The 23,536-nt window shown below is 42.7% G+C and overlaps 1 protein-coding gene across 1 annotated transcript in view; it reads left to right on the top strand.

Moving 5' to 3' along the window:
• KCNK13 (potassium two pore domain channel subfamily K member 13) overlaps window positions 1–23,161 on the top strand; it is a 120,399-nt gene extending 97,238 nt beyond the window's left edge. Inside the window, exon 2 of the mRNA XM_082451389.1 lies at window positions 18,451–23,161. Coding sequence (XP_082307515.1) covers window positions 18,451–19,343 — 893 coding nt within the window. The 3' untranslated portion in view covers window positions 19,344–23,161. The remainder of the gene's footprint in view (window positions 1–18,450) is intronic.
• The last annotated feature ends 375 nt before the right edge of the window (window positions 23,162–23,536 follow it).

Here is a 23,536-nt window from a genome sequence, read left to right as displayed (position 1 = left end):
GTCTAGGAATGGGCAAGAGTTCATCAATAACTAACACGGTGAGGTCAGGGCCTGAGAGAAGCAGGAAAGGCAGTTGGCAAGGGCCTTGAAGGATGAGGACATATGTTTTGGTTTTGTTTGGGGGTTTTTCTTGTGGAGGGGTGGGGGAGGCTCATAAAAAAATCTAGAAATAGAACTACCATATGATCCAGCAATTCCACTCCTGGGTACATATCCAAAGAAATGAAAATGCTAATTTGAAAAGATGCACGCATCCCCCTGTTCATAGCAGCACTATTTACAATAGCCAAGATATGGAAGCAACCAAAGTGTCCATCAACAGATGAATGGATAAAGAAGATATGGTATATGTACACAATGGAATAGTACTCAGCCTTAAAAAAGAATGAAATTTTGCCATATGCAGCAACATGGATGGACTTGGAGGGTCTTATGCTTAGTGACATAAGTCAGACAGAGAAAGACAAATACTGTATAATAGTACTTATATGTGGAATCTAAAAAATAAAGCAAACTAGTGAATATAACAAAAATAAAGACTCACAGATGTAGAGAGCAGACTAGTGGTTACCAGTCGGAAGGGCGGGGGAGAGGGGGAAGATAGGAGTAGGGGATTAAGAGGTACAAACTAATATGTATAAAATAAATAAGCTACACGGATGTATTGTACAACACAGGGAATACAGCCAATATTTTATAATAACTTTAAATGGAGTATAATTTTTATAATAAGTATTGAATCAGTAAGTTGTATACCTGAAACTAATATAATATTGTAAATCAACTATGCGTCAATAAAAACAGTCAATAAGAAAACAGACAACCAAAAAAATATATATGGTAGAGGGAAAGACTCCATTCACATCACCTACAAAAGCTAAGAAACAGAATTCAGTGCGACAAGATTCGTGATGGATTTGTATGAGGAAATTACAAAATTCTACTAAGGCTTATTTTTTAAAGATTTCTATGAACGGATAGAGATACAGTGTGTTCCTGGTGGGAAAACTCAATTTAGTAAGGATGTCATTTCTCTACAAATGAATCTCTAAACATAAGGCAACTCTAATCAAAAATCCAAATATCTTTTCTGGAACTTAACCAAATAATTCTAAAGCTCATCAGGGAAATTGGACATGAAATAAGCTGGGCATTTTTGAAAAGAAAAAGGAGAAAGGAGGAAGAGAAGAGGGGACAAGGAAGAGGGAAGAGTCTTCACGGATATTAAAAAAGGAGAACTGTTTGGGTTTTGGGTACCAGTCCCAGCATAGACAGATCAATGGAACAAAATACATAATCCAGAAACAAATTTAAGAAAGGTGCCTCTGATAAAAATGAAATTTCAAGAGAGTGGAAAAAGAATGGACTATTTAAAAATGATGCTGAAGAGCCTACACATGTGACAAAGTTGTGTAGAACTAACACACGAGTTAGTTGTGTACACACACACACGAGTTGTGTACACACACACACGAGTACAAGTAAAAAAGGCAACATGTAAATATAAGATGGTAGGTTATAGCAATGTTAATATCCTGGTCATGATATTATACTGTAGTTTTGCAAAGTGTTAGCAAAAAACTGGGTAAAGTATAAACACACTATTATTTCTTATGATTGCTTATCAGTTTGCAATATCTCAATAAAAATTTTAACTAAAAATAGTACTGAGAAAAATGAACTAGTATTTTTAAAATGTTAAATCCCTTTAGTTAAAGAGGAATGATTATCAAGTTTTAAAATTCAAACTGTAAGTGAATACCAGTATATTCTTGGGGTAAGGAAGGACTTCTCTCTCCATGACTCCTAAAGCCAAATGCCACAAAAGAAGATTGATGGAAACTGATAGATCTTCCTACATAAAAGTTAAAGTTTGGCATAGCAACAAAACATGTAAAAATAAACGACAGACATAAATTGGGAAAACTATTTCAACATATGTAAAAGATGACAAGTTAATTTCTTAAAAATCTATGAAGTGCTCTCACAAATCAATAAGAAAAACAATAGATACCCTAATTGGAAAATGGACTAGGCATGAATAGGAATTCACAAAAGAAGAGAAACAAAAGGCCAATGAACATGAAAAACGTAGGCAATGAAGCAGAAATTGGTAGAGAAAGAAAGTATAAATTCTGGAAGAAATATAGTTGAAGGAAGCTGAGAGGTGATATCTTATTTACTGATACCAATTAGCTCAGCATCTGGCACATAGTACACACTCAGTAAATGTTTGTTGCATGGATGAGTAAGCAGAGAGAAGAACCCAGGTGACCTGTCAAGGAGAAGGAATACTTCACATGCACATGGGAGAGAAGAGAAAGGTAGAAGTGTAGCATAATTTTAAGGGAGAAATGGGCAAATTAGGTGGACTTTGATCATAGAGCCTGTTTTGCCAGTTAAACCAGAAATGATGTCATCAGAAGAAAATCCCTTTGTGTCAACTCCAGAAAGCCTCCAGTGAAAGTACACTCAGATAGGAGAGTCCCTGAAATCAAGTTTAGGGTTTAAATCATTCTCTTCAAGGCCTATTGTCTGAATGTGCAGCTGCTCAGTCCTCTTCCCATCCCCCAGTGGGTAACCAGTGCCTTTGCCCTTTTCCAGCCCCATGATTTTGCCATCAAATCTGACGCCGCTCAGCATAAACAGTGTGATTGACAAGATGCACATCAGATTCAGTGTGCACCTGAATTCTGGTTTGCACTGGGCACCTCAGACTTGTTCTCCAAGTTTTAAGTTCACATTTCCATTTTCTGAAGTAACTTACCAGAGACCCTCGCATTTGGGTTAATAGCCTGAGTTCACAGGAAGTGATTGTCTTCAGTGTTTTTTCCCTCAGTGGAAAAATCAGTCTTAATGAACTAGCCCTTTCTTTCCCCATGACTAGCTAAAATACCATTTTGTTATACTATTTTCAAACAGCTCCACTGACAGTTATTATACCAATTCCATTTGTGCCACAAGTGTCATGGTGCTTTCTGAAATGGGTTCTCGACTGGCTTTGGGCAAAAGAAAGTTATAATTGCTTTCTGGAACTAATAATATCAAAATTAAATGTTTTTAAGAAAAGGCCCCAACAGAGCCCCTCAAAGCACAGTTTATTACAGAGCAGTGACTCATTTAGGTACAGCCCAGGAGGTGCCTCTACAAGGAATGAGGTTTGAGTCTCTAAAGACTTTTTCAAAGAAATGGAAGGTAGGAGACTAGAAGCAAAGGAAGGAAGGGAAAAAAAGGAAAAAAAAACACTTGATTTGCTGTAGGGAGCTTTGATTCCCTAGAGCTACTTTTCTTTGCAAACATGAGGATGTTTGCCAAATGTTTCTAGGAAATTGTAGGTAATGCAGGGTAGGTATGGGTACAGTAGTAACATACTGTCTTAGCTCAGGCTGCTATAACGAATACCATAGACTGGGTGACTAATAAACCACAGAGATTTCTTTCTCTCCGTTCTGGAGGCTAGAATTACAAGATCAGGGTGCCAGCTTGGTTGGGTTCTTGGGTGTGACAGCCCCCTTAGGTGTTTCAGACTGCTGTCTTCACCTTGTATCCTCACGTGGTAGAGAGCAGAGAAGAAGAAACTAGCTCTCTCTGGTGAATCTTATAAGGGCACTAATCCATCATGAGGGCTCCACCCTCATGACCTCATCTAATCCTGTTTACTTCCCAAAGGTTCCACCTCCTAATGCATCCCGTTGAGGGGGTAGGGTTTCAACATATAAATTTGCAGAGGACACAAACATTCAGTCCGTAACATGTAGGAAATTTCATGAGTTTCTAGGGAAGCGGTACAGACTGGGGAGGAACATATATTATGATAGTATAAATAACACATTGATTTCTTCAGTCTTATATGATTCTGTCATTTAGCTTGCCTGGGCCATGCTTCTTTCATCCTTGTTACATCATACATCTAAGTAAAACCCTAAAAGCGAGAGAAACATCAATATTCTGTAGGTCTTTGACTTTCACACCAGATTTCTAGAAGCACTAGGATCCCACAAAGGAGCTAAAAGGCTGCTGCTGTGGGAAGAGTGAGGTGTTGAGAAGGTGGGCTGGGAGTCATCCCAGGTCAAGCAGAACAGGTGGACATCACTGTTGTGTACACCAGCTACCACCACTCCAGGAGAACCTTACATCCCTCTCCGCAGCAGCAAGAAATTCAAAAAGGCAGGTGGATTTGCTTGTGCTTTATCTGGATATCCATTAAAATAAAGGTATCATTTTCATAATGTCTTGCAGCCAGATCCTCTCACTCATGTTGAAGAAAAGGCAGCTTTCATCAGTTGCCGCCTGTGTTGTGCTAACATTCTACTTAATTGAACCATTTCTTTGTAGTCTTGGGGAGGGCAATTTTGTTCAAGAGAGAACATAATTACAGGTGCTTGTTTTTTTTTTTAATATATTTATTTATTTATTTATTTATTTTTGGCTGCATTGGGTCTTTGTTGCCACGCACGGGCTTTCTCTAGCTGCGGCGAACGGGGGCTACTCTTCGTTGCAGTGCGCGCGCTTCTCAGTGCAGTGGCTTCTCTTGTTGCGGAGCACAGGCTCTAGGCGCACAGGCTTCAGTAGTTGTGGCTCACAGGCTCAGTAGTTGTGGCTCACGGGCTTAGTTGATCTGCAGCATGTGGGATCTTCCCCGACCAGGGCTCGAACCGGTGCTCCCTGCATTGGCAGGCAGATTCTTAACCACTGCGCCACCAGGGAAGTCCCTAGGTGCTTGTTTTTAAGGAGTAGTTTCACTATTTAAAAATTAAGAAGCCCTGGAATTGGGACACCCACTTGAGATAAGTAAATCAAATGATTTTCCCCCTTGAAAATGAGGGTAAAGTCAGAAATAATGATAGCATTTATTCCAGCTGTCATACTAGCTAAATGTTTGTGAGGAGGCAGAGAGCTTGAGACAGCACTAAACACAGAGCTGACGCCCCCATGACTCCGTGGATCTCTCAGGGAAATGAAATTTGTAAAATTCCTCTTCGGGAGCTGACGTACTCTGATTCCCACGAGGCCAATTTTGTTACCTTCTGAGTACAAAACTTACTGTGACTTAAAGTAATGCAAATGATTTAAAGAATCCTTTTTTGGTCACACCCCCGTTTTCTGCTTTTATAGTTAGGATATCAGTCATTTATTTTTGACTTATAAACTACTTATTGCTAAAGAGTTTAGAAACATCCCTTAGTTCAGAGTTACCTGGAAAATAGTTTAATCTTTACGACATATGATATCATAATCTTTTGTCAAGGATGCTCTACTGTTAACAAAATGAGAGAGGTGTGTCATAATCCTAAAAATAGCACATTCTAAAAATATCCTTGATTACTTTGGAAGTCATTTCAATCCAAAGGAAGGGGAGCAGCTGCCATCATGTCTGCAGCTGCCATGGTCCCACAGCTAATCCAGAACTTCTGAAGACAGCTCATTTTGATATAATGCACCATCTGCAGTGTTTTCTGCATTGTATATTAATATACAAGAGAAAATGGGTTGCTTTTGCCTTTAGGACCCCAGAGGTATCAGTCCTTTACTGAGTTTTGGCAGGGAAAATGGGGGGCCCTACTTTAAATCTTCCCAGGCAGACATGACTTTTGTTTCCAACCCTCCTGCCCCCTGTGCTCTGAACCCAGCTGGTGGTGTTTTCCTGAGTGGGGTCTGCAGCCCTTTTATCAGAATCACTATGGGTGCTGGTTTAAACGTAGGTTTTCTGGCCCCATTCAACCTCCTGAATCAGAATCTCTGGGGGTGAGGCCTGGAAATCCCCAGTTTTTAACCAGTTCCTCAGGGAATTTTCATGTGTACTTAAGTTCAAGACTTTTGTCCTAAGTGACCGTAGTTTCCTTCTACCTTATTCACTTCTCGGTTAATTTTCGGACTGTAAATAAAGGTGTGATCAGACCTTCCATCCTTCCTGAAGCTTGACAGAAGTTTTCCATCCAGGTTTTATGTCGTCTGCAGGTGACTCGGTAAAGGAGTCTACTTGATACACAACCTGGTACAGGTTTCCTTCTTGTGTGTTGTTTCTAGTACTTGATCTCCTGGACCAGGTTTGATGTTCTATCCTCTAATTACCCCCCACCCTGCCCCTGCTCTTAGCACAGTGTTTGGAACCTAACAAATACTGAAATGTTGCCTCACTTGGCTGTCACATCAACACTGACCTTCCAGTGGCTCTCTCCTCAATATCTAGAACCTATCCAAGAGGAAGTAACTTTTGACTGTGAACACTTGACTCTCATGTTTTAAACCTCTGTCTTTAAGCATGTTCTTTAGAAGATTCGTAAAACTTTATCCACACTTTTTTTTAAATTAATTAATTAATTTTTGGCTGCATTGGGTCTTCGTTGCTGTGCACGGGCTTTCTCTAATTGCGGCGATTGGGGGCTACTCTTCGTTGCGGTGCATGGGCTTCTCATTGCTGTGGCTTCTCTTGTTGCAGAGCACGAGCTCTGGGCGCATGGGCTTCAGTAGCTGTGGCACGCGGGCTTAGTTGCTCCACAGCATGTGGGATCTTCCAGGACCAGGGATTGAACCCGTGTCCCCTGCATCGGCAGGCGGATTCTCAACCACTGCGCCACCAGGGAAGCCCTATCCACACTTTCAAGAGCCTGGGAAGCACGGGTGACCTCTCCACCCCTTCATGTACCTGCACACCTCTCCCTGCTCACCTCCTGTACTAGCGTCCTAAGGTATCCTCCCAGTTTCTCATTATCCCAAGTTTCTTTTAAGGGACCCTCATCACCATTCTGGCACTCCAGAGTGGTTTTTTTTTTTTTAATTACTAACATACTGTACTTTCTTTCTCTGAAGGGACAGGGTCCGATCTTCTAAACATTTAATATAAGTTGCTAAGACAAGGTTTTACCCATCTAACTATTCAGTAAATAGCAGTTCACTTACTTAAACTTGTCACCCATCCCTCCAGCTCGTTTCCAAACATGTGAGGGAAGAGACAGGGCTTGGACGCCAGGACCTGTGTGGAATTGAAGGGCCTGCGACATCCCTCCTGGGGCGGCTCTTCCCCTGCAGGACCGAGGCTCTGCTGAGCAGCCCTGATTTATTACGCACATGGGAGCCACAGGGCACAATGCTGGACCAGGAAGGAAAACTGAAAGAGGCCAGAGAAAGTCAGTTTCACATCCCATCGTTCCTTCTTGGTAATTTTCCAGTGTTTGGTTGTGAAGAAAGGACCGTGTCAAAGGAGAGACATTCTTAGCTTGATTTTACTAATTGATAGGGACTGTCTTTTTAGTTTGTATAAGGAAGATTAGGGTGACCACAAACATGGTGCCATGTGAAATCCCATCAAGCCAAAGAGCCAAAGGGATGTTTTGTTTATTGGCAGAATTCTTTCTTGCAGAACTCAACGAAGTGTTTAGGACGGGAAAGGAGTGACTTTTTAAACATTTTAGAAGGTCTTCAAAAAGGATGAGTCATCCTCTTGTTCCTTTGCCTCAGTACAGGGGTGCCTCAAGTGTGAGGTGAACGGAAGTTGTATCTCTCCTGCAGGGCGTGTCAGCATTTGGTACACAACCACAGCTTTCCGTTAGAGGGTTCAAACCCTGGCTTATCATATAAAAATCCTGACAGGGTGTTAACACAAGCAGTTTCTGGTGTTATTGTGTTGTTTGAGTGGTCATTTACCATTAAACACTTCACTATAAACAGGTAAGTGTGTGTTGTGTACGTTAACTTCAGTTTATACCCTAGCAGCAGTTAGCCATCAATGGAAGCATCTCTTCTGGAATCCATTCTCAAGACGTGGCTGTTGGGACTTCCCTGGTGGTCCAGGGGTAAAGAATCCGCCTGCCAATGCAGGGGGCGAGGCTTCAATCCCTCGTCCGGGAACTAGATCCCACATGCTGCGGGGCAATTAAGCCTGAGCGCCACAACTACTGAGCTCGCACACCGCGTGCCGCAAACTACAGAGCCGACGCACCCTGGAGCCTGCACGCCACAACTAGAGAGAGAGAACCCGTACGCCACAACTAGAGAAAAGCCCGTGCACCATAACCAGGGAGAAGCCCGTGCGCTACAACGAAGAGCCCACGCTGCAACGAAAGATCCCATATGCCTCAACGAAGACCCTGCGTGCTGCAACTAAGACGCTATGTGGCCAAAAAATAGATCAATTAATTAATTAATTAAATTTTTAAAAAGGGGTGGCTGTTTAGCACTATGAATATTGTTATGAAAATCTATGCCATAGGGCTGGGGTCCCCAACCCCCGGGCCGAGGAGGGGTACCGGTCCATGGCCTATTAGGAACCGGGCCGCACAGTGCGGCCAAAAAAAAAGAAAAATGGAGGAGGAGCTGGAGGGGCAGGGAAATAGAGAAGATGCCTGGTGAAAAAACTGCAAGTCCCAGAGAAAAGTCATTTCATTATCCATTGCTTGCTATGTAGCAAACTGCTCCAAAGTAGTGGCTTAAACAACAACCATGGACATTTCTCATCATTCTGTGGATCTGTTGGGCTCAGCTGGTGGTTCTTTGGTTCCATCAGGTATCAGCTGGTGTAACTCATACAACTGCATTCAACTTGGAGTTCTACTGGGGCTGGAATGTCCAAGATGGCTTTACTCAATATCTGGGGAGGCTGGAATGGCTGGGGAGAGCCGGGCCTCTTTCTCCAGCTGAGGGGTCACGCTTCTTACACGGCAACTCATGGATCCAGAGACAGAAAGACAGAACTGCTGGGCTTCTTACCATTTAAGCCTGGAACTGGTGCAGCCTCACTTCTACCACATTCTGGTGATCAGAGCAAGTCTCAAGGTCACCCAAGATTCACAGGGAAGCGAAGTAGGCTTCCCCTGTTGCTGGGAGGACCAATAAGTGCTTACAGGGATGGGAGCAGTTAGCTCAAAATCATCTCTGGAAATAGTTGACCACAGGCAACAAGAGTAAAGAAGGGCAGTCTGGATGGAGAACCTGGGTTCAGGCCAAGCCTCCACCACTCATGAAGGTTACCTGGCTTACTGGTGCCTCAGTTTCCTCACCTGTAACGCAAAAACTTGGACGTGAAGGCTGTGTAGAGATAGTGTGCCTGGTGAGACCCTTGACTCTTCCATCATTGGAACCCACTCCCCACCCCCCAACCTCCCCCCCCAAGAATAATCCACGGGGTCTGCTCTTGCCCCCTTTTTCCTTCCCAATTGAAATTGGAGGGTCTTTTGAAAAAAACACCCACAAACCCCTATGAAACCTCTTTCATCCCACACAAAGAGGCTTAACATTTCTGAATCAAAAACCACAAAAAAGAACTTTACTGGTGGCGCAGTGGTTAAGAATCCACCTACCAATGCAGGGGACACGGGTTCGAGCCCTGGTCCAAGAAGATCCCACATGCTGCGGAGCAACTAAGCCGGTGCATCACAACTACTGAGCCTGCGCTCTAGAGCCTGTGAGTCACAACTACTGAGCCCGTGTGCCACAACTACTGAAGCCCGTGCTCCTAGAGCCCGTGCTCCGCAACAAGAGAAGCCATCGCAGTGAGAAGCCCACGCACCGCAACGAAGAGCAGCCCCCGCTCGCTGCAACTAGAGAAAGCCCGCGCACAGCAAGAGACCCAACGCAGCCAAATAAATAAATAAATAATAATTTTTAAAAAAACCAACCCCCCCCAAAAAAATAGAGTGGGTATATGTATATGTATAACTGATTCACTTTGCTGTACACCTGGAACTAACACAACATTGTAAATCAATTATACTCCAATAAAAATTTTTAAAAATGATTATGAAAACATTTATTCAAGTTAAAGTTTGATTTCTCGGTGTATTAAGGAGATGAATCAAGAGGAATGCTTCTTCTGGGCAGGTGTTTACCTGCAATCTAAGGAAACGTTCCAGAATATTATAACATATTTTTCTCAGTTTAAAGGTAATAAACGATATAAATCATTAAGAAAGAATTACATCACCCATATTATCACCACCCTGAAATAACCGATTAAGACTTTTGTGTCTTTCCCTTTATTTTGTTTTTTTCTGTGTATGTTTGTAGCAGACATTGCCTGTTTTGGGGTCCGTCTCTTCCTCAGGGGTGCTGGTAAACCCTGACCAGTCTAAGAGGAAATTCATTCCTCCTGTAGATAACTGGTTTGAGAAGTGGATGTGTGATTTGGTGCTGCTTAATGGTATACAATGGGAATTTTGCCAGGGGATTTCTGGAAAGGATTCTCTCCTCCGATAAAGATGTAAACAAGGCAGGAACACAACACGTTCTGACTCTGGACACTGATGTGTGAGGAGGTAACTCCTGAAGCTTTTGGCATGGAGGGGGGACTAGCCGACATGTTGATGGAGCCAGAGCCAGAAAGGTGAAATGATCTTGGTTCATAGATGACGTTCGAAAGCCACCTAACTAACCATTCCTGGAGCTGCCCTATCTCCAAATTTCATGTTCTATGAGATAATATATCCCATTCATGTTTAAGCCACCCCTACTTATGATTTGCTGTTACTGGCATCCAAAAGCACCCTAAGTGCTACAATATATATAGCTGTATAAATATATTTTGTAAAGTTTATTCTTTCATCCAACAAATATTTAATGAGGATGTCCCAGGCTTGAGTCATTCTGCAGACACACTTTGGCTCTGCTTTTTTCCACTTAACATTTTCTCTAGTCATTAAAAATTATTTTTACATGTAATTTTTAAATTGAAGCATAGTTGATGTACAATATTATATAAGTTACAGGTGTACAATATAGTGATCCACAATTTTTAAAGGTTCTACTCCATTTATAGTTATTATAGAATATTAGCTATATTCCCTGTTTATATGTCCTTATAGCTTATTTTGTACATAATATATATATCTTATGTATACAGAATTTTTTTTAATTTATTTTATTGAAGTATAGTTGATTTACAATGTTGTTTTAATTTCTGCTGTACAGCAAAGTGATTCAGTTATACATATATATGTATATGTATATATTCTTTTTCATATTCTTTTCCATTATGGTTTATTACAGTGTATTAAATATAGTTACCTGTGCTATACAGTAGGTCATTGTTTTTTATCCATTTTATGTATAAAAGCTTACATCTGCTAATCCCAAACTCCCACTCCATCCCTCCCACATCCGCCTCCCCCTTGGCAACCACAAGTCTGTTCTCTGTTATCTGTGAGTCTGTTTCTGTTTTGTAGATAAATGCATTTGTGTCATATTTTAGGTTTCACATATAAGTGATATCATATGGTATTTGTCTTTCTCTTTCTGACTCACTTCACTTAGTATGATAATCTCTAGGTCCATCCATGTTGCTGCAAGTGGCATTATTTCATTCTTTCTGATGGCTGAGTAGTTTTCCATTATTTATATGGACCACATCTTCTTTATCCATTCGTCTGTCAGTGGACACTTAGGTTGTTTCCATGTCTTGGCTATTGTAAATAGTGCTGCTATGAACATAGGGATGCAGATATCTTTTCGAATTACAGTTTTGTCCAGATATATGCCCAGGAGTGGGATTGCTGGATCATATGGCAACTCTATTTGTAGTTTTCTGAGGAACCTCCATACTGTTTTCCGTAGTGGTTGCACCAATTTACATTCCCACCAACAGTGTAGGAGGGTTCCTTTTTCTTCACATCCTCTCCAGCACTTATTATTTGTAGACTTTTAATGATGGCCATTCTGACTGGTGTGAGGTGGTACCTCATTGTAGTTTTGATTTGCATTTCTCTAATAATTAGCAACGATGAGCATCTTTTCATGTGTCTATTGGCGATCTGTATACCTTCTTTGGAGAAATGTCTATTTAGGTCTTCTTCCCCATTTTTTCAACTGGGTTGTTTGCCTTTTTATTACTGAGTAGTATGAGCTGTTACATTTTGGAAATTAAGCCCTTATTGGTCGCATCATTTGCAATATTTTCTCCCAGTCCGTAGGTTGTCTTTACATTTTGTTTACCATTGCTGTGCAAAAGCTTATGAGTTTGTTTAGGTCCCATTTGTTTATTTTTGCTTTTATTTTTATTGCCTTGGGAGACTGACCTAAGAAAACATTGGTATGATTTATGTCAGAGAATATTTTGCCTGTGTTCTCTTCTAGGAGTTTTATGGTGTTATGCCTTATATTTAAATCTTTAAGCCATTTTGAGTTTATTTTTGTGTAGGGTGTGAGAGTGTGTTCTAACTTCATTGATTTACATGCGGCTTTCCAACTTTCCCAACACCACTTGCTGAAGAGACTGTCTTTTCCCCATTGTATATTCTTGCCTCCTTTTGCCAAAGATTAATTGACTGTAGGTGTGTGAGTTTATTTCTGGGCTGTCTATTCTATTCCATTGATCCCTATGTCTGTTTTTGTGCCGGTACCACGCTGTTTGATTACTGTAGCTTTAAAGTATTGTCTGAAGTCTGGGAGGGTTTTGCCTCCTGCTTTGTTCTTTTTCCTCAGGATTGCTTTGGCAATTCTGGGTCTTTTATTGTTCCATATAGATTTTAGGATTATTTGTTTTAGTTCTGTTATGTATGTGTAATTTTAATGGCTACTTTTATTTAGTCCTTGGCCTGTTATCTGACATTTAGGTTGCTAAAGATTTTCATTATTAAAAGTAAATATGGGGTGACATCACTGTACATAATTAGTCACATTTCTAATACTTTGGGGGATATATTCCTAAAAATAAAAAAAACAGAGAGAAAGATATAAATATTTTTAAGATGTCTGATGCATATTCCCAAATTGCTTTCTAGACAGTTTATGCCAATTTGTATGTCCCCATGCAATGTTTGAGATTTGCTACTGCGTCTGAAGTCACTCTCATAATATACATTTTTCCCCAAATGTTTCTGGAAAAAATTATGATTTAAGTCTACAGGACACATTTGCCCAACAAGTCAATGGCAAAAAAAAAAAAAAAAATGGAAAGGGAGACTGTTAACAAATGAAAGAGACTTAAAAGATATACTGCGTGGACCTCGTTAGGATCCTGATTCATACAGATGGTCTGTAAAAATATATTTTTGAGAGACTGAAATGTGGACTGGGTGTTGATGTTAAAGAGTTAGTGTTAATTTCGTTAGGTGTGATAACGACATAGTGGTTATACCGGGAAAAAAAGTCCTTATCAGTTACAGATGCATCATTATTAATGGATGAAATGGCATGCTGTCTGGGATTTACTTTAAAAAATTCCAGCAAATAAAGGGGGTAGGGTGGGATAAGGAGAAACATGATTGGCAAGATCTTGACAATTGCTGAAACTGGGAAATGAGGGCTTATTATAGTAGTCTCTCTACCTCTGTGTATATTTGAAAAATATAATGCAAAGCTTTTTGATTTTTCACCTTGACTAATTTTTTGAAAGAATATGTAGTTGACACTATACGCATAAAAGGGTGGGAGACGGCAGACCTATTCTCCTCTCTTCATGGTCTAAGCGAAGGGCTCTTTTGGGGTTGACCGGGAGGCTGGCAGTGCCTAATTGCTTCATTCCTAGCCTCAGGGACACCAGGGAGCCTGGTTTGGTCCCAGGAGCACATTAAAACAGATCTGAGGGCTTCCCTGGTGGTGCAGTGGTTGAGAATCTGCCTGCCAATGCAGGGGATACGGGTTCGAGCCCTGGTCTGGGAAGATCCCACATGCCGTGAAACAACTAGGCCCATGAGCCACAATTACTGAGCCTGCGCGTCTGGAGCCTGTCCTCCGCAACAAGAGAGGCCGCGATAATGAGAGGCCCGCGCACCGTGATGAAGAGTGGCCCCCACTTGCCGCAACTAGAGAAAGCCCTCGCACAGAAACGAAGACCGAACACAGCCATAAATAAATAAATAAATAAATAGACTTGCTCAATGCAGGGATACCACAAACCTTCATTTAAAAAAAAAAAAAAACAGATCTGAAATGGCCAAGGGAGCTCGGCCGAAGAAGACTGCCAGGCGAGCTCCCTTGGCCTCCAAACCAAACTCATGTGCCCTTGATCCCCAATCAGCTAGCTCATCTGCTCCCAGACTCAGGGGCTGGACACAAATCAGATGACTTCAGGCTTGAAGCATAGGGAAGAAACTGTATATTGAAAAGCACCACCTGTGACAATCAGATTCATTTGTGTGCCTATGAAATACAAAGAGACCGAATGCATGGGGTGTAACAAGTTTTTAAAACCGATTTAATGGCATCACTTGTCAGGAGAGGAACACGTACATTCAGAAATGCAAGTGAAGACTGTAGGGTTTCAGCTTCTGATTCAGCCGATCCCTGATTTGGGTACCAGATCTGGCAGCCACTGCAGTCTGGGTGTCTATGTAAAGCATGGAACTTAGATGCTTGGTTAATTTCCCTCTCTCAGTTCTACTTACAGTGTGTACACCTGACAGTGGTTTCACTCACTTAGCGTAGGCAGGTGGAAAGATCACAGGCCTGGGAGACAAGATAAATCTAGGTTCTAACTCTGGCTTTACACCTGTACACCCGGGAGCGGGCCTGGGTATTAGGAGTCAGTGATACCTGGCAGAGGGCAGGCCTTTGATAATGCCTGTGTCCTTTTCCTCCACTAAGGAGGACCCTGAGGCTTATTATTCCCAGTCCAAGGGATCCGTAATGCTCAGTATTATGGGACTCAAAAATGTGGGAGACTTTCTATGAAAAAGCCTGCATTATTAGCTGACACACTGTTAAGCTCTGAGAGTAGTAAAAGCTATGGCAACACCTCTAACTGCAAATATTAGGAAGCTGTCTCCCGTTGCTTCTATGAATAACACCACTTGTGCCATCTGTCATTTTTGCTGATTGAAAAGATGGTCGTGATCAAGCAAATAGTGTAGGTAATCAAAAGTCACAGGTTATCCTTTCTTTCATAAAATTGAATGTTTTAAAACCAAACAAACAAGATAGAATATAGAGATTTTAAATCCCTGGAACATGTTGCAAAATCACTACAAGTCTCAGTCACTGGAAAAAAATCAGCTTATCAAGCTTGCCAGCTGGCTTCAGCAACAAACCTATATGGATCTCAGTCATTCATCCCAAGTGAGGCTGCGTTCGGGACCCTGAAGCCAGGATAGCACCACTGTGCCTTTACTTTGGCCCTTGACTCACTCTGCCTTGTTTTGTAGACAGCAGTTTATCTGTCCCAGCCTGGATGATGGGCTCCTGGAGGCCAAGGACCTTGTCCAGGCCATCATTGTGTGGCCCAGACAACTAGTGCTGCCCCTGACCTTAACAGATGCTCAATAAATAATTGTTCTTACTTTTGACTGAGAGCTACTCATTACACCTGCTTCTCTGCTGTCCAAGAGGAAAATCATTAAGTTCCTTCTGGGATCAGAGGAACATTTTGTAAAAGAAAACATTTGCCCACTTGAGTCTTGTGTTACACAAGAAAGCTCTCTGTTGGCAAATGCCTCCCCTCACTCCTCCACATATACACCTGTTGTTACCTCTGGGCCTTCCCTTTTTTTTATATATTTTTTTAATTTAACAAATACAGCTCAAAAAATGAGCTGCCCTGTTGAATTGTTTTTTGTTGTTATTGTTGTTTTTTATTGGGGTATAGTTCCTTTACAATGTTGTGTTAGTTTCCACTGCACAACAAAGTGAATCAGCTATACGTATACACATATCCCCTCCCTCTTGGACCTCCCTCCCACCCCACCCCCCATCCCACCCAACTAGGTCACTGCAGAGCACCGAGCTGAGCTCCCTGTGCTATATAGCAGGTTCCCACTAGCTACCTGTTTCACTCATGCTAGTGTATATATGTCAATCTCAATCTCCATCCCCTCTTCCCCACCGTGTCCACATGTTCATTCTCTATGTCTGTGTCTATTCCTGTCCTGCAAATAGGTTCATATGTACCATTTTCCTAGATTCCACATATATGCGTTAATGTACGATATTTGTTTTTCTCTTTCTGACTTAATGTCACTCCGTATGACAGACTCCAGGTCCATCCACGTCTCTACAAATGACCCAATTTCATTCCTTTTTATGGCTGAATAATATTCCATTGTATATATGTACCACATCTTCTTTATCCATTCCTCTGTTGATGGACATTTAGGTTGCTTCCATGTCCTGACTACTGTAAATAGTGCTTCAGTGAACATTGGGGTGCATGTGTCTTTTTGAATTATGGTTTTCTCAGGGTATCTTGGGCCTTCCCTATTTTCAATAACTTTATCCTTTTTTTGGAATGTTGTTGGGTCAATAAATGGCTGCAGATAAACGTTTCTCCTTTTTCCTGCGTGTTGCCTCAGTTCTGTTTCAATGAAGAGAGCTGCAATACTCTGCTAGCCTTACAGCTTTGGGGCAAGGGCTCCAGCTTTCATTTTTATATCTTCTTAGTGCAGAAGCATTCACAAGCTTTACTGGTTTCAGGAATTCACTGAGCCAGAGGAGGTTCCCCCCACAGCCCTAAGTAATCAGGAACTAATCACTCCACACCTTGGTCACTCCTCCATGTTCTTTAGACTGGGTAGAAGAAGACACTGCTCTCAGCTCAGTCCTTAAACTCACTAAGTTTTTTCTTAATTCTCCACTACTTCAACTGCCTCCTTGCAACTCAAGCTTGGGGATAAGAATTAAAGTTACTAACAAGAGAAAAGACAGCAAAGAGAGAATTTCCTTACATCATAATGAAGATATCTAATAAATGAAACCTACACTGCCAAGAGTCACTAAAGGCCTTTAATTTTCAGAACAAGAGTTCCCAGAGAAGAGATGGTGGTCTGACTTTCTCTCTACCATTAAGGGCCAGGGCTGTAACTCCCAGTGGAATTATTCCCTGTCCCTCGCTCCTCCCTTACCTGATCGCCCATTCCACTCCATGCCATCCCGCTAAAAAGCAATCAGTATCTTCCTTCAGGCTCTTGGCTATATATTGTTAATTTCCTACCCTAGATAGACCCTTGTATGCTGAGAAAGGAAAATTGAATTTACTTGGAAAACTAAATGGTAACACAGTATGCACACCTAGGTGTTTGGGAAAGGTGGCCTGTTGGCTCCACATGAGGGAGCAGGAGGTCATAATCCCAGAAGCTCACAAATCGCGAGGTCTGATCTGACCACTTCCCAGGATGCACTGGGAGGTAGCCACGGGCTGAGCTGTGGCAGCAAAGAAAAGTGTTGGCTAGATGATAGCAGGGTGTTATCAGGAAAGAGGATAATGGGTGAATCCTAGAGATCCCAATGATGTGGCCCCGGTTAGGAAACTGAGCTTGACAATAAAGAAAAAATACAAACAAGGAGGTTTGACTTGAATAAAAAATCTGAACCCAGGGTGGCATGATGAGTACTTATTTTTCAGATGGTGTTTATCTTCACAAGGACTTTGATGCCCATCCCCTCAAACAAATCAGACTGCTCATGTTTACTGAATCATTTGCTTGGAAGAAATTCGTGTCCCTCACAGTGGGCTGAAGATTAGTGCCCCTGAGTGAGAAATACTGAGTGTATTTTTCTTCTGTTTCTCCTTTTTCTCAGTGATGTCCACTGTCCTACGATTGGTATTCTTACTAACATATCTGTGTGTAGGGGTAGAAAGGTCAAGAAAGTCAAAACTGTGAACAGTAAGAGACAAAGGCAAGAGAGACTTTTTATATGTTATCAAACTATAACAACTAACACCTCAGTTACCACTCCCAAAGCATGAGAGTTTTGTTTAAAGATCGGAAAATCTTGAGCAAATTGTTCATTTCCATATATGCTGGCATGTGCTGTTTCTCTGCCTGAAACATCACCACCACCACGCACGCACACACACACACACATATACACACGCACATACACGCACACACATGCACCCTCCTTGCCTTGCCTAACTCCTCTTTAGCTTTAGGTTCTCCCTGTTTAGTCTTCCTAGACCCCAAGTCTGAGATGGGTTTCCCTCTTAATAGCTCCCATAAGACCCTGAACATTCTCCAGCACCATGCTTATCACAACACTTATCACAAAATATAGTAATCACTTCACTCCATTAGAGCTCCATGAAGGCAGGGACCAGATCTATCTTTTTCCACAGTTCTATTCCCCATTCCTGGAATGGCAGCCAATAAGTGTTTATAGAATAAATGAATTCTGTAAGACTTGTCTTTGTATGAGCCTTTGTTTATCTCTCTGAACAACGTCTGTTAAGTATGGTTGTTCAGGTCATCTACTGTACGAGGACATCTAGCAGAATCGGGAGGGGAGGCTGAAATCCAGCCCACGTTCTCATCACCAAGCCACTGTCACTGGTGGTATCCACTCAGAGGAAGAGGTCCCTTCTTCTGATTTGCACTGTGGCACCATATGCGCTTTGAGCAGCCCAGCTCTGAACAACGCTTAGTGTCTTCAAAAGCAAATCAGAATTCTCCCTCTCGTTCCTAGAAAGGCTAGGACAGAGTGCTTTTATGAAACTGTTTCTTCAGGTCCTTTGCCAGCCATCAAAGCCAAGACTGACCCCATTCATGGCAAAGATCTCCCTCACTCTCCTCTGATTTGTGTCTCCTGCAGGGTTTGGGATGACGACTCCAGCCACAGTAGAAGGAAAAATCTTTCTGATCTTCTATGGCCTCCTCGGGTGCTCCAGCACCATCCTGTTCTTCAACCTCTTCCTGGAGCGCCTGATCACCGTCATCGCCTGCATCATGAAATCGTGCCACCAGCGGCAGCTCCGGAGGCGGGGGGCCTCGCCCCAGCAGAGCCTGAAGAACCCGGGGAAGGGTGAGGTGGACCGCTCGGCTGGCTGGAAGCCCTCCGTGTACTACGTCATGCTGATCCTGTGCATGGCTTCCCTCCTCATCTCCTGCTGCGCGTCCGCCATGTACACCTCCGTGGAAGGATGGAGCTACTTCGACGCACTCTACTTCTGCTTTGTGGCTTTCAGCACCATTGGCTTTGGGGACCTCGTCAGTAGCCAGAACGCCCGGTATGCCAGCCAGGGCCTCTACCGCTTCGCCAACTTCGTCTTCATCCTCATGGGCGTCTGCTGCATCTACTCCTTGTTCAATGTCATCTCCATCCTCATTAAGCAGTCCATGAACTGGATCCTGAGGAAGATGGATGGCGGGTGCTGCCAACAATGCCAAAGACGACTCTTGCAGTCCCGGAGGAACGTGGTGATGCCAGGCACTGTCCAGAACCGGTGCAACATCTCCATAGAAACGGATGGAGTCATAGAGAGTGACACGGATGGGCGGCGTCTCTCGGGTGAGATGATCTCCATGAAGGACTTCTTGGCGGCCAACAAGGTCTCACTAGCCATCCTCCAGAAGCAGCTGTCCGAAACGGCCAATGGCTGCCCCCACCAGACCAGCACTCTGTCGCTGGACGATGAATTCTCAGGGGGGGTAGGAGCCTTTGCAATAATGAACAACAGGCTGGCAGAGACCAGCGGGGACAGGTAGGGGCAAGGAGAGAATGGACAACGAGGGTACTGTCACCCAGCTCAGCTCTGTGCCCTGGCTGGGTTCATTCTGTTCCTTCTAGCCTGGAGCCCAGCTTGAGAAATCTCATCTTCTTGTCTCCAGCAAACAGCCACTTGCCAGGGCTGTGGGAACCTGCAGCCTCGATGCCTTTCTCCTTATCTTTATTCTTTAAGTCTAAATTCAGTCTTTTAAAAATGAACCACAAAAGCAGTCTAAGACATCACGTTGTCTTCTTTACCCACCTTGCTGCAGGGTTTTAACTGCCTAAGAGAGGGAGGGCTTCCTTAAGCCTTGATTTCCTGCTGCTCTATTCTTCATTTGGAAATAAAAATCCTGAAGATGCTGATTTTCCCCTGGAACTCTGAACAGCTGAATTCACTGCCTCTCTTAGTCCCTTCAACAAAGGGAGGGTGGGAACTGTTTGAGAATGTGACTGGGATTTCTTTTTGCTGGGCTTCCTTCTGGGCAGATTCATCCATGGGGCCATGGCTAGGGAAAGCATCTGTTCCTCTTTATACCTGCCTCTCTATTTTTGTTTTTCCTTTCTTTTATTTTTAATTTCTTAACGCTTGACTAAGGTGTCTGTGGGACCTCAGTGTGGTAAGAAAACAAAATTCAGCTTCAGGCCTTTAAACTGAGGCGTGGTGGTGGGAAGACTCACTCTTGTCACTAAGCTCTATTCTTAACACGTTAAGCTCTGTTCTTAACACGTTATGCTCTGTTCTTAACACGTTAAGCTCTACTGAATGGACCCTTTGAATGGTCCCAGAGACCACTTCAGTTTTACCAGGGCTTGGGGCCCATTGCAAAGATAATGGCTGACTATTTATTAGAATCGAAAGTTTAATAAATCCTCATTTTATTAACGAAGATTACATGATTGCTCATTAAGGACATTGGGGGGAGGGTGCCTAATTAAACAGGCACTTACTGCACTCAGAGAAAAAGGAAATAGGAAGTTAATTTTAAGAATGTGAACATCATCTTGGATTCTTGGCTGGAGAAACATTCTAGACCAGATAATGAAACTTGGCTTCTCTTTGTCTAATCCGTTTCAGTTCTGCCTTGTGGTATTGTAACAAGTCTAATTACATAACCTCCCATGTTGTTAAAGGAGTCCATGCTAGGAACAAGAGCCGTTGATCTTCTTCATCTACGCAGGAGAGAAGATTTGGGGGGATGAGAGCAGAGTTCATAAGAGATAGGCTGCAGTTTTTATAAGATAAGAATGGTGTCCAAAAGGCACTTTCAGAAATGAGGAAGAAAGATGGGCTCCATAAAGAAGATAAAGCAGAAAAGCTCTGCCCAGTGAAACTGAATTGTTGAGCAGAAAGCATCAGGCTGGGAGGACCCTTAGGAACCATCCCATCCAACCCCCGTGTTTTTGACACAAGGAAACAGAGGCACGCAGGGATTGCTCCATGTCTGAATGCTCAGGGCTGATGGGGCGCAGCTAGGAGAAGCGCCCAGGTCTCTGATGAAGTCTGGGCTCTTCACCCATGCTCTACCCAGCCTCAGAACACCCCAACAGCTCCCTCTCCAGGCTGAGTTGACTTTTCTTCCAGCTGGCAAACCCAGATATTTTCTTTACGGTACAGGAGTGCCCTAGAGCCAAAGTGTGATAAGCAGCAGTGCTGGGCTTCGAACTTAGGGCTGTGAAGCTCCAAAGTCAGAGATCTTCAACCATTACCTTGTATCACGCTTACAGGGCAGCAGCCTGGAACTACTGCAAAAGTTCCTTGTTAGGAACTTCTGATCATAAACTGAGCTCCCTGGGGGCTCTGCCCTGCACGAGGCACTGTGGGGATGGGGAGAGCATCTGGGTCCCTGTCCCTAGGGGATTTCTTGATCTCCACATTCCTGGTACAGGGACTGGCACGAAGCAAGGCCTTGCTTCTCTAACCTGGGTCCCTAGAGATCTCGCAGGTGTACCAAGAGGCCAAGAAGCATAAGTATAAGCAAGCCTCATCTTCCTGGAGGGTCAGTTTTACTAAATGATTTTTGCAGAGAGATGTTATGTCAAAACACATCTATTTAAGTAGGTCCCAAAATTGGCATAAACTTTTAAGCTAAACATGAAAGACATTTGTGATCTTATGATGAGCTTTCTAAGTCTTCTCAGAGTCTCAGAGGATGAGTTTGTTCTCCTCTAGGTTGGGGGTTCCCTGGTGGAAACACTTGAGAACCAGTGTAAGGAGAGAAAAGTGCAGTGCATTTAGGATGGATGGATAGATGGATGGGAGTAACATGCCAAAAAAATTACAAAACTAGGAAACTTTGTTTAGATAAACCTCTTTATACTTACCCTTAGGCATGAGTTGGTCAATAAGAGAATTTCTAGATAGTAATATCAAAGCTGGAGTTCAAAACCTGGAGCCCACAAATCCCCTAATATTGTTATGTATGTGTACATGAACGTGAGCGGAAACACACATGTGCAATTTCCTAGGTAACGAGCTTCATGGTTTTCATCATGTTTCCAAAGGGGTCCTCACATCTTCACTAGAGTAAGAACGTTTACTGCTATTTTCTCTTGTTACCTCTGTCCCCACTCAGCATGTCTCTAGCCCTCCTGACCAGTTCTCTCTATTCTGTTCTCTCTGAACTGTCACTGTGTGACCTTTTGGTTGGCCCAGGTTCTTCTGTTTAGGAACCCAGAGACTCCCCGGAGTGATAAAGGACCTATTGACTCAGCATCATGAGGTGGTCAGGCTTCATCCATGGCCGGGCTCACAGCTGGCCATCTTGAGCTCTCTGTGACGCTATAAATGTGAACTGGCCTTGAATGCAGGGACCTCAAAGCCAAGACCCAAGTGACCATCAAGTTTCTCAAGTGACCATCATCCCACGCACTTGCACAAGTTTTGTTATATCTCCATCCTACCTGAAATAGTATCTTCTTGATATTTTAATCAGCTCAGTTTTAATTAGTTTTGTTTTAAAAAGAAACCTTTTCTCACTACCTAAACAGAAGACTCATCACTTGCCATAAACAGAAAATAGAGTCATTGCAAACACCAATAAAATGAAGATAAAACTATGTTATTAAATTCTAACAAGATCCCGTATCCTAGTAAAGGCTTTAATCCCGAGATCTTTTCTCTCTCGGTTAAAAACGGAGATTGGCAAATGTGGGGGGGAGTTGTTATAAAGACTCATTAGCACCAAACAGAGACTCTCTTCATGATGTAATGAAAGGACTGGAAGAGAATTGGGAAGGGAGTAACTTTCTCACCGTACGATTCAGTGTTAATTCATTCCAAGCCTGTGGGCCCCTAAAATCATCTCACGTTCCACCCAAATCATTGGTGCACATCCCACATTGGGGGGGCTACATAAAAGTAACAAAATACAGCACAGTTTCTGAGGTCATGCCCACCACGTGGTAAAGAACAGTTCTTGGATTTGAACACCAGGCCCAGTAGTTCTAATGTGAGAGACAGTGGGCAGGTCTCTCTACCTCACTGTGTCCCATTCCCTCTGTACCTGTGATGTGGAAACAGTAGCAACACCAGATCAAATGAGGAGATGCTCAGGGCAGGGCTTTGTGGCCTCTGAGGAGCTGCAAATGCAGTGGGCGCTGGTGGTCCACGTGCTGCGGGGGTGGGGGGACGTTACATCCAACAGGGAAAGATTTTGTTCTCTTCTTGCACCTGCCACCCAGCACTTGCCACACTGCGCTTCATTAACTGTTCTCATTTATTAAATGGTGTCACTCTTGGTGATGGTTATATACTAAACCAAAAGACCCCAATGCCTTTGTTTCTGTTCCACTGAGTCCTTTTATTTTAGTATTAGCTGAGCCAATTGAATGATTTGGCACAGTAGAATGTTCTGGGAAAGCTGTAATATCTTGGATATTGCTAGAATTTTATAGCTTTTAAGGCTTATCCATTCACAGTTGTAATATTTTGACTTTCATAACCACATTGCAAAGTAGGTAGGGTACTTATCTTCAAACTGCTTTTAATCTTTTCTGAAATAAGAGAGAGAAATAATCACACTTCACATAAAAATTAACTGGGGTTCAGATTGAAGTAAGTTAGAGAATAAGTAAGTTAAAATTATACAGACTGGGTTTGAAGTTTGGCTTTGTCACCTTCTGGCTATATGAACATGGGAAAATTACTTAATGTTTTAAAGCCTAGTTTCCTCATTGTTAATGTGGGAAC

The sequence above is a fragment of the Balaenoptera physalus genome (genome assembly GCF_965194825.1).
Source record: "Balaenoptera physalus genome assembly, chromosome: 2".
NCBI classification, from domain to species: Eukaryota; Metazoa; Chordata; class Mammalia; order Artiodactyla; family Balaenopteridae; genus Balaenoptera; species Balaenoptera physalus.
This window is presented reverse-complemented; position numbering and strand designations above follow the sequence as displayed.